Source organism: Vicugna pacos, chromosome 3 (assembly GCF_048564905.1).
Source record: "Vicugna pacos chromosome 3, VicPac4, whole genome shotgun sequence".
NCBI lineage: Eukaryota > Metazoa > Chordata > Mammalia > Artiodactyla > Camelidae > Vicugna > Vicugna pacos.
In genome coordinates, this window is record NC_132989.1 from 5,684,110 (window position 1) to 5,700,770 (window position 16,661).

The following is a 16,661-nucleotide window of genomic DNA, read 5'->3' on the forward strand; positions in this document are numbered from 1 at the left end:
GTATGCTCTTAAAGTACTGGGAAAAACAGCTTCACTTTTAAAGCAGGTTAAGCATTCCCCCTACAGCCTTTTTTAAACTATCAATTTGCTTTGCAAGCTATTTCTTGCCAAAGACTGTAGAAGTAAACTTCCATAAAACCCTGACAGATTTATCACAAATTCTAAGCTATTAAATCTCAAAAATTTTAAAGGACACATGTATTTGGGTAAGAAACATTACAGTCATTACTTTCAGTACTACAAAATCAATTCTGTCAGTCTCCCATCCCTAAAGTTGACACTGTACCTTTTGCCTTTTTTCAGTCCTTTCAAATTATTTCAAAACTTGTCCTCATCTTGGAGTTTCACTTCTCTTTCCCCAGTCTGGAGATTCAGTCACACATGGGATCCTGCAGCAACAGTCTGACCTAAAAGCCAAGAAGAGAGAAGGTTTATGAGGAGTACAGTGAGTGGAGGATCACAGAAATGGAAAGGTGGCTAATAAGCCAACAGGACTTATCCATTGATCTCTCTCTCTAACACACACACCACTCACATATTCTTTTTGCTAATCCTTATTGAATAACAGAATGAGGCAAGGTAGTAAAGGATATCTGCACTTCAACCCAGAGACCAATGTCTCCCAGTTAGAACTTGCATATTCAAGTTATTCTGTTTTCTTTAAATTGTGCTATAATAAGCCTTTTTCTTATGTGTAGTAGATGAATGGCGAATACCTTCTCACCCTTCAGGACACAGCTACATTACTGCCTCCTCCAACACCCTTTGAGCCCCTCCCCTGACAGCTCCACAGAACCCCAAACAACTTGTCATTCCAGCAGGCTTACAACTTACTACCCTCATCAATTTAATGAGGCTCCTTCCTCCCTAAGTTCAGGGACTGCAAGTCCTCCTTTTTTATTTCCCCAGCCCCTAGGACTGAGCTTGACACATAAAAATTGTGGCATTTAACATGTATAAGAAGAGATAAAGAAGAAAGAAGAGACTGGAAGGCAGGAGGACATAGCAAGCTGAAAAAGCACAGAATGGAACTGAGAGGCAAACTAAAAATCTATGTCCACCTATCTCAGAAGAAATGCTGCATTAGCTGGGAAAACAAGTGTTATGAATGGATGGGCTGGCTATTCATACACATTGTACAAAATTACCCAATGATAGTTAAAAAGTAACTGTGCAAGATCACATACTACAAATGGAATGTTATACTTATTCAATCATTCACACATTCACTTACCAAACAACTACTATATACCAGGCCACTGTGGTAGGTTCTAGGAGTACAAAGAGGAATGTTAATGGCAAGAGGAATAGAGACAATTTCAAGAAAGGGACTTTACAGGAGACTAAAAATTTAGAAGCAGAGAAGCTGCTTTGACACCTGAATTTTGATTGCTTTCTCCTGCCAGTGAATGGTATTGCCTTCCTGATGCCAAGCTTGATTCAAGAATCAAAAAAGAATGACAATTTGAAAAAAACCCTTCAAGGGAAGCATACAGAACAAGTTCTCTTAGAATGATCAGGTAAGCCCTGAGTATAAAAGGGTAGTGATGTAGCAAGAATTCAAGTTTTCTCAATTCTTGCAGGACCATAATGAACTCCAAGTTCCACCAAAGTGCCTCCATCAGAGAACCAAGGAGCCAAAGAAATACCATACCTAGACATGCTGTTTTGTTACTGCTGCCCTACTTCAGCAGAGAATTTCTGTATCTTTACCTAAAAGTTAAATGGGAGCTTGAGAGTGAGTGTATGTGCATAATGATCCACTTCTAACCCCCATACAAAACGCTACAAAGATTAAAAAAAGTATGTTCAGAATAGAAAGGGGAGGCTTTCTGAATAAGGTTAAGCGAGGGGTTAAATGAGGCAAAAAATGAGAACCAGACTGGGTGAAAAAAGAACCCAAATAGATGGAACCCTGCATGCAAAGGCTCAGACACAGAAACTGACAGGCTGCATTCAGCAGGCAGGAAGCAGAAGAGGCCAGAAGAACTGGAATGACTGTGGAGGCTGTGGTCTTGGTGCACCATTGGCAGCCCAGTCTGCAGAAGAAAATAAAAATAATAGCTGGGGAAGTTGGTTCTCAAAAGAGATGAGGCCAAATACTGGCAAGAACAAGAAAGAATCGGTAACTTCTACCCAATTCCTACAATTATGGGACAAGAGGAAACTTCTTTAGCATTAATACAATCTCTGAATGTATGAATGGGAGAAATTACCTCACTGAAGAGATTCAAAACTGATAGAAAAACAGAGTATTTTGCCGGCTTAATGCTAGGCAGGTCACCCTTGATACTCCCTCTACTTTATCACCCCTCATAACCGATCAGTCTCCCAAATCTGTTGTTTTTCCTGCTATTCATCTCTTGAATTCATACCCTTCTCTCTGTCCTATCACTGCTCTTGTCCGAACCATCATCATATCTCTTCTGGATACTGCCATAGCCTTCCAACTAGCCTCCTCTATCTAGTCTTACCTCTGAATACAACTGTTCTTTACAATGAATGATTTTTTCCCCCAAAATACAAATATGACTATGCCATTCCCCTGCTCCATATCTTTAATGTTCTTACTGTTCCTAAAGTTGAAAGTCCCCATGTTGGTCAATGAGGCCCTTTAGTATCTAGTCCCTGCCCGCCTCTTCAGCCTTGTCCACTCCTCATTCATGCTTTAGGTGACATTGGCCTTTTTTCCATTCCATGAAAGAATCATGCTCCCTCCTACCATGGGGCCATTCCACCTGCTATTCTCTTCGCCCAGAATCTTCTTTCCAGCCCCAGCTTCCATCTCCTTATCCTTCCTATGAGCTAAAAGTCTCTTCCTATGAGAGTCATTCTCTTCTTCCCCAGATTAGATATGGCTGTCCCCTAAGGCTTTCACAAGCCTTTTTTTTAAATAGCACTTACCGTAATCAATAGTGACATTTCAGTGTTTTATTTATCTGGTTAATATAAATGCTCACCATTTTATCCTCAGGGTCTATCGTAGAGCTAAGCATACAGTAAACTCTCAACAATTATTTGTTGAGTGAAACATTAAATACGAAAGAGAAAATTTTAGCTTATGTAGAGATGTGTGGAACAGTAAGGATTTTCACTAGGGCAAGTAGATTCATAATAATTAGTAATCATGTTAATAGTTATTTTTAGTAGTAATTGTAAATAATAATAATAATAATAATAACAATATCATCTTAAATTTCCAGTCTTTTGATCAAAATTAGAAATAAAAAGGTGAAAAAGTACATGACTTTAAAAGTTTGAGCACATGACAGGAATAGGTTACACTGTGCTAAGCTGGCCAAGGAAGAGACTAGGATCTTGTGTGAATCTATTTTATTTGGGGAAAATTCCAAAATTACTCCCTTCACATAAGCCACCACAGGGGGCAAAAGCAACCACAATAACATTAACTCAAAATACAGGTTACGTTCATTTAAAATACATGAAGCCATCCACAGCAGCAGTGGCAGAGGCAGAAAAAAACAGTATTTCAAATGTTTCCACCTCATTGGGAAAAAGGCCAACTTAGAGTATAATCTGAACTGCTTTCTTTCTAGGGCCTCTGTGAAGAGATAGTAACACTGGAGAATAGAGTGGAGTCAGAAAGTCACCAGATACATGCAGGTACAGAGTTAGGGATTAGGGATAGAGAGGAAGGGGACAGGCAGAAAATAAAGATAGGAAGCCAGAAAGGCAAACAGGCCTGCAAAACCTACAGTGTCTGTTTTCCTACCACTGGTCTCTGCAGCAAGATACTGGTGGTAGATTGCATCATTGTCACCAGTTTTATTCCAACTACCTCCCTTTGCTATGTGACCTTTCAATTCTTTGTACTAGTGGTAGAGTGTACCTTCCCACTCTTTGACTTTGGAGTTGGCCTGTGATGTGCTTTGGTCAGTGGGATGTTAGCAAATTTGCCAGAGGTTTGAAGTGTGCTTGTGTGTTTGGCTTATCTCTTGGAATTGTTTATCACCATGAGAAGAACATGCTCCACTAGCATTCTGATCCAAAAAGGATAAGAGATTCATGGAGCAAACCTGGACCCAAACTGCAGACTAGAGTTGAGTCCAAACACGGTCAGCTGAGTCTAGCCTATCTGGAGACATGTGAGCAAGAATAAATGACTGGATTTCTTTTTTAACCTTTTACTTTGAACTACCTTTAAACTTATACAAAACTTGCAAAAAATAGTACAGACAGCTTCCATGTATCACTCACACACTCTTTCCCAATGTTAATATCTTACATAGCCATAGACAATTACCAGGAAATTAATACCAGTAACCAAACTAAAGATCCTTTTCAAACCTTACCAGTGTTTCCACTAAGGTCCTTTTTGTTCTAGAATCCCATATGGACTGTGGATGTTATCTCTCCCTAATTTCCTGCACTCTATAATAGTTCCTCAGTCTTCCCTCGTCTTTCATGGCCCTGACACCTTCATGGAATACTGATCAGTTATTCAGGACTGTCTGGTCATTGTCATGATTAAACTCAAGTCATGCAACCATAACTGAAGTATCACAGAAATTATGTCATGTTCTCAGAGCATTGTATCAAGGAGTTTGTGATGTCGTATCTTATTCCTGGTGATACTGGCCTTGATCAACTAACAAAAGTAATCTCTACTGAGCTTTTCCACTGTGGTAAACAAAAATCATGGCAAACTACCAAACTGTGAAAAAGTCTGGCAGTTTCTCAAAAAGTTAGACACAGTTACCGTATGAACCCAGCAATTCCAAATCTAGGTGTATATCCAAGAGAACTAAAAACATATGTTCACACAAAAACTTGTACATGAATGTTTACTGCAGTGTAATATATAATAGCCAAAATGTGGCAACAACCCAAATAACCACCAACTGAGGAATGAATAAACAAAATGTGGTTTAGCCATTGGGTGGAATACTATTCAGTAATTAAAAGGAATAACAGACTTCAAATCATGCTGTACACCTTAAACTTATACAACTGATTTACATATGTTAATTATATATCAATAAAAGTGGAATAAATAAAATATAAAACAACTACAAAAAGGAATGAAATACTGATATAACATGGATGAACCTTGAATGTTTTACATTAAATGAAAGACAGACACAAAAAGCCACATATCATGATTCCTTTCACATGAAATGTCCAGAATAGGCAAATCAATAGACACAGTAAATTAATGATTATCAGGAGCCAGGGGAAGGGAGGAATAGGGAGTGACATCTAATGAGTATTGTTTCTTTTTGGGGTGATAAAAATGTTCTGGACTTAGACAATGGTGATGGCTGCACTATTTTGCGTATACTAAAAACCCTGAATTGTTTTAAAGAAAATCATAGGGGAAATATTTTGAGATTATACAAATCTCCTTTCCCCTCAAATTTTGCACACCATTAGAGGGATCTGTTTGCAATAACTGCCACTGTGGTGATAGTCTAATGGTAGTTTTCTACTCCCCTCCTTCCTTACACATAAATTAATCAAAATTTTACTGCAAGAGAAAACTGTCACTCCATCTATTTAATTATTTACTTTACCTGTATGTTCTCACAGATATATTGTTCTGTGAGTTATAATCCAATATTGTCATTATTCATTTTGTTGTTCAAATTATTTCAGCTTTGGCAATTAGGAGCTCCTTCCGGTTAGCTCTTATGTTGCTTTGACTAATCCCTCCCCCCTTCCATTTTCTTTTTTCAAGTATTTCCTTACTTTCTGGCTCCATAAGATGTTTCAAGTTCATCTTGCATTTTCCTCTCCTCAGCCTTGGAATCAACTACTTTTCAAGGATTCCTAGCTTCTTCTATTGAAGAACAGTGTTTAGAAACCACTATTTGCATGATAGGTGTGCTCATTACTACTACAGCATCATAGCTCCGGGGGTTCTACCTCTAGGACAGGGATAAGAAATTTATGTATGTGCATACATATACATATATGCATATGTACACAATCTACATTTCTGCATCTGTCTGTGGATCTTTTAGAAACCAAAAGTTTATACCAATATCTCAGATTCCAACCTAAAATATGTCTCTCCTTTCCTTATTTGTGACTTCATTCTTCAATAGTGAGACACCTGCCTCTTATTATCTGCAATATTTTACTTATTGTTCAATTCTAGGACACATATAAAGTAGTTTCAAAATTGCTAACCCATATCCCTGTGAGAAACACATTTACTAAACTATATGACAGCATTTATATACAGTCTCTTTATCTTGAGTTTTACAGTATCTAGTCAAGATATCATTTCACAAGGTCTTTTTCTTCCCTACCCACTTCATTATGATTATGTTTTCAGTTTGTAATCTTTGGTTCATTTGTTAGCGTCTATTCCATTTTGTGGTTCTGACTCCTCCACATCATGAATGGTTTAATTTTTTATTTTGGGGCATCTGAAGGGTATGTTAAATATTACTACAGTTCTAAGAATCAGAGCTATACAAAAAGAAATTACTGTTATTTTAAGCTGAGTTTTAAAGTGGTCTGCTTATTGTGGCAATTCATTCCAGTAGTCCTGAAACAAGGAAATTAAAAATGTCCAATATAAAGAACAGTTCTTTCTCCTGAAATTATATCATTTCTATCTTTTTAGTGTTAAAATGTCCTTTTATAAAATGAGATAATGATGTTGATGGATGATAGTCGGTTGTTTCTATATTAAGGCCCTTATTAACTCAGCAAAGTAAAAAACTTGGCTTTTGGTCTCCCAAATTTTCTTTTAAAGTTTTTCTGGTCCATGAAACACCATAGTCTAGAAACCACCCATCTATTCTACCAACCATTCCTAGGACATATGAGAATTATTCCCATTGCACACTTTAAATATGTGAATTTTATGGTATATAAATTTTATCTCAACAAAGTTGTTTAAAAAATTCATTTCTTTGGATAAAGCAGTACTTCTCCTTTTGAACCCAGAATGGCAATTAGTCTATCAGATACAGTTCAAGGTGACAGCAAGAGTTCTAGGGGTCAAGAAAAAGCTAAGCTCAGAGCCTAAACATAAACCCAGAATGACAGTTCAGGGTAGGGTAGGAAGAAGAAAATGGGCCTAGAAAGCCTGAAGCCATGAACACCTGGGCAAGAAGAATCCTGGTAGAAGGGTAGATAAGAAATACTGATACAAGATTTAGAAGCCAACTCAAATGCCCATGAGAGGCAGGCAAGTAAGAGAGGTGAGTGAGGAAGGTCTTCTGTAAGACAACAGGGAGTGGTGAGAGCCAAGAAAAAAAATGCCTCCTCTAAAAGCATTCAAATTTTAAAATATAAAAGCCAAACAAAATGTATCTATAAGTGGAATTCAGCCCACAGTCAATTTGTGTCTACTAGAAAAGATGTTTCACCTATTGACAAATCTTGCCTGACTCAGTCTTTGTCCCAACTCATCCTAGTGCCCAGTGATTGGAAACTTATCCCTTCTGGATTCACAGTGGCAGCATCCTCGTTGGGTAGTGCCAGCAATGAGCCTGCTATGTAACCTGGCTGCCCTGCTTCACTGGAGACAGGGCTAACTGAGATGCATGTGGCAGTGCCCTTGTTTTTGCATTGGCATCAGATGCCCTGGGAGTTTTATGTCACTGGCAGGTTTAAGAAACATGGGGTGTGTCCTCCATAGGCTTCTAACTGGAAACCTCCCCATCCAGGGACTCCCAGACTCTTTCAAGTCATACCTGGATGCAATGGCAGAAAATCAAAGGCTGCCCTGACATGGCTTGCTCAAAGGAGAGCTGACCATGTGACCAAGAGCCCCGGAACTCTGCTACCCACTCAGCTCTTTGAGGGTCAGGTAAATTCAGCCAAATTTTTTTCTTTCTGAATCATCATGCGCTTATATGTCAAATGACAAGAATCTATTATGTCTGCTTTCCCTAATGTATTAGATTTGTTGTGAAGAATTAACGAGTAAACACTGTGTCAGTGCTCAGAATAAGTTAAAAGTGCTTCAGAAAACACACCTCCCAAAAGGTAAATGTCAACCAAGAGAAAAGAAAGACATTTTATCTATCAAGTCCTGAAGGTATGTGTTAACAAGAGTAAAAATTCCTGATTATGCCAAGTTTCTGAAGGGCAGGGACCAATTACTTGTGCCCACAGCTCAGGTTCAACTCCAGGCACACAGCAGGCCACAAGAAAGGTCAGCTTGAATGCCAGCCCCCCCCCCCCGCCCCCACTTCCAAGAACAGAAGGAATAGGAGGAATATGGAACAGGAAGCAATGCCACTCACCTCACGAGGGCCTCCATGCTCCTAACCAGGGCTCCTCAGAGCTGAGACTTCGCAGACCCAGTTGCCATGACTACCACAGCCCTTGTCCTGCTTTTTTATTCAAAATCCCCAAACAAGTCCTGGCAAGATCCCTGCTTCACACAAATGAGCATCTATCCTGTCTCCAAGGCAGGACTTGAACTGAATCAGTAACAAAAAAATGTGCACAAACCTCTCTAGGGTGCTGAACCCTGAACCAATGCTTAATGTTATTTTTTCTAAGGGAAAAACAAAGAGAGAACTTTTGTGTATGCAGTAAAACATATAGTGAACCAGTCTGGATTGTAATTATATTACACATTTTTTAAAAGGACTAAACAATGACAAAATGAGAAAAAATAAAACTATCCTCCAAAATGATTTTTCATTCTGTCATATAATCTACAACTGGGGCAGGCAGGGCCTTAGAAGAGATCTCTGACATGGCTTCCAAGCAAGGATGGAAATTCATCACCTGCATTAAGGCCCTTCAGATCAAGAGACACCATAGTCTTCCTCTGGGAATAGCTATCCTGACAGCTCCTATCACACTCCAGAACTACTTTCCAAATTCTTATATGTAGTGACCTAACCAATGTTTCCTTCCCCATTCTCAAGAAGGATAGACAACAGTTGCTCCCCAACCTCTATATACAGAATTCACAAAAGCAGTGCACTTCACCGACAAGGACTAGCAATGCTACTTAGAAGATTTCCTCTGCTACAGTTGGAGAGAGAACTCTGAACAGCCATCAGAATAAAAGCTCAAGGTAACCTGTATATAGAACACAGTGATCTTCCTTCCACAACTGGCTAGTCAATAAGCATTTAGTGAAGATCAGGTATGAGCCTCTCTGCTCTGTTCTGGGCATTCCTTCTACCACACCTTACTGAGTACCCACTGAAGAAGGCCACTTGTTGGGCTGGGCACTGGGAAGGATACCACATTAACAAGACCAACGGCTGCCAATGAGGAGTGTGAAGTAAATGAGGAAGAGGGATAACAACATTTAGAGTTCCAAGTCCAGAGAACAGCTTTCAAGCAAGCAAAGAAGTGGGTATATTCAGGGGGCAATGAGTAAATCCATTTGAAGCTCAGCATATAAGACAGGGAATGTAAGAAGCAAGGAGACCAGTTAGAAAACCATTATACTTGACCTAATCAGATGTAATAAAGCTCAAACGAGGGGAATGGATAAGGAATGAGAAGAATGAGGTAGTAATAAAAGATGACAGTATTTTGACCAGAAAAACTAGGAATATTATCATGGCCCTGTTGGTCCTCCTTCCTCAAAAGCACCAGACTTTTAGGCATGTGCAGTGACTCCTCCCATCAGCCCAGGAGACCTGTTAGAGCCCCACGATTTAATAAAGCCAGGGATTGAGTAAAGGAGAACAGAGGAGAAGAGACAGATGGGCTAGAGACCCATGGCACCCCATGCCTGTTTCCTAGCCCACTGATTCCCTCCATTCCATGTCTATCTTTACCCTCAATGTGTCCCAATTTCCTCTTTAGAAGAAGATCCAGTGGGACTAACAGGTATAGCACGGCCCCTTAATCAGAGCACTTGAATTTTTACATCCATGCTGGGAACTGGTTTTCAATAACCCTATTGATTGCTATGGTCTACTAGTTCCTGCCATTTCTCTTTTTTAAAATATATATTCCCCACACACCCTCTACTCTCTCAACCCTACAAAATCTTGAATATATTCAGATTTTAATTCATTTTCAATTGTGTATAGTGTATGTGTTAGGGATGAAGAGACTGGGAAATGGCTCAAGAAAATTAGAAGAGGAAAGGAATCATTAAGAGACCAAAGACCAGGCAGTTGCAAATAAACCACAGCAGAGCTACACTTCTAGCTCTCTAATCCCATTTAGGAATTACTGAGTTAAATAAAATCACTTTTTAGAAAGTCTCACTATAATTGAACTTAACCATGAGATACTGGCAATGAGCTTCACTTAATAATTAGGAGGGGGGAAATGGCAAATTGGGAGTGGAGGAGTTAAATATGCCCTTTTCCCAGCAGTCAGGGGCCTTAGCTCCACTACAGTGCATTTTCTGGAGAAGATTCTGGAGAAGATTCCACTGTGCCTGCATTTCCCACCCAGGCACAATTTCATTAGCAGCTCATTAGCAAGAGTGGCAACCATTCCTGACTCTTGTTTTTCATAATATTTATTGGTTAATTGACACTTTGAACACAAGTTGACTGAGAACCAAATGAAAGCGCTAAAACCACTCATTAGTCAAATTTAAAACACAAAGACTGTATTCTAAATATATCCTTTGTTTCCATTTGTTTTCCTCAAACAGAAGTCATAATTTAATAAGGGGGTTAAGAAAGCAAAGTACCAAGATACTGTGATTTCCTTTTTTAATCCTCTCCCTACTCCAACCCTTTCAGTCCCCAGGGACCCTGACATCATAATTGGCTCTATTTGTTCCATTTTACAGTACCTGTTACCTCCACAGCCAAACACAGTTCTGTGAATTATTTCGAAACAGTTATCAGCTACCCCCAACCTTTACAATTTCCCCAGTGCCTGTTGCAAAAGCCCCTTAGTTTGGAAGCTCCCTGCAGTGGAAAGAGAGGAATTGCACAGGAATGAGTTGAGCAAAATTCCTAGGCAGAATTTCTCTCTAGATCAGCTCTAAAGACAGGACTCTTAAGACTCCCTTTTGGAAGGAGGCGGGCACAGAATGCAAACCAGACGGGAAAAGATGCAGATGGAGCAAAAGATACAGTGTGGAGAAGGAAATCAAGGAAACAAATGGTCCCAAGTCCTTGCCCCTGCATCGTCCGAGGACGTCCCGTAGATGTAGGCAACTTGAACGACAGAATGAGGTTAGTCACCTGAGACTTCTTTCACCTACCAAAGTGTAATGACAATCCCAACTTGCTGCCTCTGAACTTAAAGTTGTGGATCACGAGTATTAAGAGACCTACTAAGTAGTGCTGTGCTTTGCTCTCTTCGCCTGCACTGCTAGTTTCACCAGAAGGAGCTACAGCCTCTAGCACTTAGGTGACCTGGTCAGTTATCCAGTGCAGCGGAAGGGGGCACAGGGTGAGGCAGACCTGGGCACCAGGTCTAGTTCCACAGCTTAACAGCTGTGAGATCTTGGGAAAATAAGCTCTGTGGCCCATGTACAGAATGAGGCTCAGGGTACCTACAACTTCATAGAGTTCATAGAGTTGCACTGTGAGGAGTAAGAGACAATGCAAGTGGGATGCTCAGGGTTGACTCCAGAGAGCTCTCAATAATGGTGTTTGCCAGGCTCTTATCTCTCTTTGACTCGATCAGTTTTCCCAACTATGAGACAGGGACCAGTGCCATTATACAAGGTTACAGGTGTTAACAGGCTCTCAGGACGTACTTGATTAAGTGCTGTAGAGGATAGGTGAGTCCATGATTTTTACAGGATATTCACGTCAGACTGCCTTATTACGGTTGCAAAAAGTTCAATGACAGTGAAGATTTCAGGACATCCAAATTGAGGGGGCAGGTGGTTAAACCAGGCCTGTACCACCCTGTAAATACCCACTATAGCCTTCCTTGGCTGGGGCCAGCAGTAGGCCAAGCAAACCCATTTAAGATGGGACAGTGTTAACATGAAAGGACCTGGAGATGACCATTCTAAGTGATGCCAGAAAGAGAACGAAAAATATATGTGGAATCTTAAAAAATGATACAAATGAACTTATTTACAAAAAAGAAACAGATTCAGAGACAAAGAAAACAAACTTATGGTTACCAGGGAAGAAAGGACATGGGAAGGGATAAATTGGGAGCTCGAGATTTGCAGATACTAATTACTATATACAAAATAGATAAATAACAAGTTTCTACTGGATAGCAAAGGGAACTTTATTCAATATCTTGTAGTAACCCATAATGAAAAATAATATGAAAATGGATATATATATGTATGACTGAAACATTATGCTGTACACCAGAAATTCACACAACATTGTAAACTGACTATACTTCAATCAAAAAAAAAAAAAGCTGGGACAATGTCTATCTACCCCATTCCCCAAAACATCAGAACAGAAATCAGAGGCCATACCCAGTAGCATAACCCAGGGAAACGAGGGGGAGGATTTAAATGAGAACAACTGACAGCCAGCAATAAGGGAAAAGGGTTTCAGGTTTCCCAAGAAACTTAATTCAAACACAGGATTAAGCTAGTTTTGCAACAATGCACCATAGAGCTTTATAAAAGCAGCTGCCTTGCTCAGGCTTCATGCTCCTCAGGGGACTGTGCTTGCCGGTGCCCATCCAAGCATGGGTGAGGAGGCCTGGATGTTACAGGCCACTGAGCACAAGGTTGGTGCTCCAGCAAACCTGCTGATGTGTATACTTCTGACAAGCAGCCTGCTCCATACTTCCAACCCGTTGTCACAACAGCTGATGCTGCCCTCAGCTGTGCCTCCCCACAAATGTTCCCAATCCTGAGCACCTAATGTGAACTCTGCAACAAGATTTTATACACTCTTCCTGCTATACACTCTTAAGTTCCCTACAATGACCCAAGCAGTGCTTGAAGTTCTAGCCTTGGTGTGTACTCCTATTCATGAGTGGATTCACTCCCTATTGAGTGCTTCTGGTCTATATCCTTTTTGATAGAAATCACCTCACAAAAAGTCATCTCCAAGACACCCTATTTCCACCTCCCATTTCAAATTTACAAAACAGAAGGCAAAATCCTCAGAACTCCAGGGATGCCAACATCATACGCTAGAAGTAAACTTAGGAAATCATGAGGTCTAATCTCCACTGAAAAGATACATGATGCCTCCTGTGCCATGCCTTCTGCCAATGCAGCCAGGTGACGCATCCCCCAAAGGATAACTCTGTTCGCACCCCTCTTCTTAAAAACCTTCAGTGGTTCTTTGCGAAATTCCCAAGTGCCAACACCAGTACCCAAGTTCAAGGCCCACCCAATGCAGTAAGGTCCCTACCTGATATTCTCTGCCTTATATCTCCTCATCCACAAATACCCAACCTCTAACCAAGTTCATTCATACTTTCTTTGGTTCTTGACACTGCCTCTTTACTTGCTTTTACTCTGTCAAATTGAAATCCATTTTTTAACGACCTAGTTCAAACTTTTAGTGGCCAGTGCAGTTTTATACATTATCTTCCTTTCCTTTCAGTCTTGAGTGTCTTGCTTATTCCTCTGCAATGGCACTTCCTCTATTCATTTTTTCTTACTCAGTTGAGTTCTTGTTACTCATTGAACAGATAGTTACTAACCACCTACAATATGCCATATTTTTGGGAAATTCAGGATGAGACATGGCCTCTCTACTCTTAAGGAAATCCCTGGTTTAGTGAGGGAAGCAAATCCATAAAAACATACCTGTTAAATTTTCCCCAGTAGGTTATATTCCCCTAAAAGTCAGGAAATCTTTATATTCCTACACTGCTAAACAGAGTGCCTGGTACATAGTAAATGTCCATTGTTAGCTTCATGGGAAGAAAAGCAATTTCCTCTTTCTGCAATGTGGGGCAAAGGGATATATTGTTGCAAAGACAGTCTTTAACATGGAAGCAGAGGAAAATAAAACCTAATTTAATAAATACAACACATATTTTTAAATGTGTTTTAATTCCACAACCCAAAAGTTAAATGAGATAGAGATACAAAGAGAAACAGAGCGAGAGATCAAAACAGAGTGAGAGAGACAAGCAGGGCCTAGCTCTTAACTGTTACTGAAACACACACATCAGACTTCACTGTGGACTTCAGAGTATTATCACCTCTGATTACAGGCTTAGGTGGATGAATTATTGGTCATAGCTCTACAAGGGCTCTTCATCCTTAAGCTTTCAAATATTCCCAAGTCTACCAAGCAGAAGCAAGAGAGAACTGGTGGTTAGGAAGACGACATGAACTATGTCACCTGAGATCAGCCAGCAAAGACTCTAAAATTGTATGTGAAATATTTAGGTATATAATTACATTTTTCTGGGAAGGTTTACAGCTTTCACCAGTTTCTTAAAGAGGTCTGTAAATCACTCTCCCTATACACTTATAAACGTGCAGGCCTTGGAGAGCCAGTAGGCCAATACTGGCAAAGCTACACAGCAACAGGCATCCTAATACACCGGAGATAAAGATATAAATCAGTGCAATGCTTTCAGGCACCTGGCAACATCTATTAAAACTGTAACTGTTCACTCCATGTGACCCAGCAGATTCCACTTGTAGAAATTTACCTGAAAGAGACATTCAGGGAAGTGCACAATGATATCTGGACAGAATACCCATTACAGCATTTTAGTAATTACAAACAATGAGAAATAAAACAAAATGTCCACCAGTAGAGGATGTATCACATAATACAGCATATACTATCAACGAAATACAACAGTCTCCAACAAGAAGGGAGACTTACACTGACAAAAAAAGACTACGACTAAGCAAAAAGAACAAGTTGCAAATGCATGATTTCATCTTTCTTTTTAAAAAACATATATGTTAATGTGGCAGCAGCATAGTTCTTAATCTATCTAAATCCTCACATTAAACAGACTAAGCAACGTTTATATCAAAATGAAGTGAAAAGATATCTACAAATCCCCAAACAGAAGCAGGTGAAGACAAATCTCCAAATGACATCAGATCTGCATGGTATCAGTCTGTATAAGGTGACACAGGAAGCAATGAGGTGTGACAAACTTGAGAAAGGAAAGTCCCAAAGTAGTCAATTAGTATTCTCACACACACACACCACAAAGTGGGCCAATGGGAGAAGAGCAGCTGAACCTCGGCAGGATTTTTCTCAGTCCAATAGTGGGCAAGTACAAGAAACCTGGTGGTAAATTTTCAAAGGGCTGTAACAATCTAGCCCCACTGAACTCTCAAGTTTAATTAACCAATGCTCCTTATCAGGACAGGGAGACACTGAGAATGCATGTCTAGGAGAGGAATCAAAATTAAGTAGAACTGGGACAACAGAAATAAAGGAAAGTCCAGATAAAAGCAGAGAAAGAAAATAGAGCCAGGAGACCTCATAGAGCAAGCTGCCATGTTCTTGAATACTACAAGAAAACAAAAGAAAAGGAAGCAGTGTGAATTTAAAAAAATAATAATAAAGCCAAACTTCTTTCTGAAAGTTTAAGAAATCTAATCGCACATAAAAATGGCCCAAAACAAGTACTGAGGTCAAATCTTACACAATAAAGTTATTATAAAAAGAAAAACAGAATAAGGAGAAGAATAACATCCTTGCAGATAATGAAAGCAAGCCAGAAAAACATGACCATGAACAGATCAAAACTTCAACTTACTATTTCAAAATGAGCTAAATACATTTTTTTTAATGATACAAGATATTCAAGAATAAAAATAAGAAATGAGGTGCCAGAACTCAAAGAATTAGAAATAAAAGAACCAATAATTACACAAGAAAATGCCTTAAGATAAATAGAGCGTGAAAAGAGGAAAATCTGAAAGACCAAAAATGAAGTAAAAATAATAAAATTTGTCAGAAACTGGCAAACAATACAAAAAAAAAATTCAACATTAGATAAAGATAGCCCAAAAAAGTAAAGAGAACAAATACCAAAAACTGTAATTCAAGAAAAATTTCTCCTAAAATAAAAAAATAGTTTAAAAAACTATATATTGAAAGGACACACTGTGTACCTCAGAGAATACCAACCAGTAATGTCCAACAGCAAGACATAGTCTAGTAAAACTACTGGATTTAAAAGGAAAAAAGAAAAAAGATCATTTGGACAGCTAGGCCCAAATTACGACAATTAGATTGTTACCTGTTTTTGATAACAAAGCCTACTGTCAGAACGTGAAATAACATATTTAAGATACTCAAGAGAAAGAAATTGTGAACCAAGGAGTTTATATTTACCAAAGGGATTTTTGGGTATAAAGACCACAGACTAACTTATCAACACACAAGAACTCAGAGAATATTGTTTTAATGAGTCCTGCCTGAGGAATTTATGAGAAAGCCCATTTCAGATAACCAAAATAGAGAGAGACTGTCATTAAGACTGGTGTTAAGTATCAAATACATATAATTAAATAATCTGAAGAAGTAAGAATAAGTATGTGTTAAAACGAAGGAAGTATATAAAGGCTATATGCTCTGACAATGTAGACACAGTACAGCTATTTACAAATGATGAGCACAGACACACAAAGGAATGTTCTTAACCTTTTTCAGTAATCATATCAGAGGCGATAGCACTGCCATTCTGAAACTGTTATATGAATAATATGACTCAGGACAAATGAGTAATTATTAGATATTCTAATTGTATGCTCCCCTGTATCCTAGAAGGAGGATTCTTAGTGTGAAAGAAAAGAGATACAGACATATTATCTAAGAGGTTAAATAAAACCCTGTACTCCTGAGTATGAATATCTGTTT

General features: G+C 39.1%; 1 protein-coding gene across 1 annotated transcript in view; it reads right to left on the reverse strand.

Annotated features, from left to right (window-relative positions):
- Window positions 1-288: 288 nt before the first annotated feature.
- LOC140690440 (nucleotide exchange factor SIL1-like) overlaps window positions 289-16,661 on the reverse strand; it is a 68,355-nt gene continuing 51,982 nt past the window's right edge. The window contains exon 4 of the mRNA XM_072952205.1: window positions 289-407. Coding sequence (XP_072808306.1) covers window positions 376-407 — 32 coding nt within the window. The 3' untranslated portion in view covers window positions 289-375. The remainder of the gene's footprint in view (window positions 408-16,661) is intronic.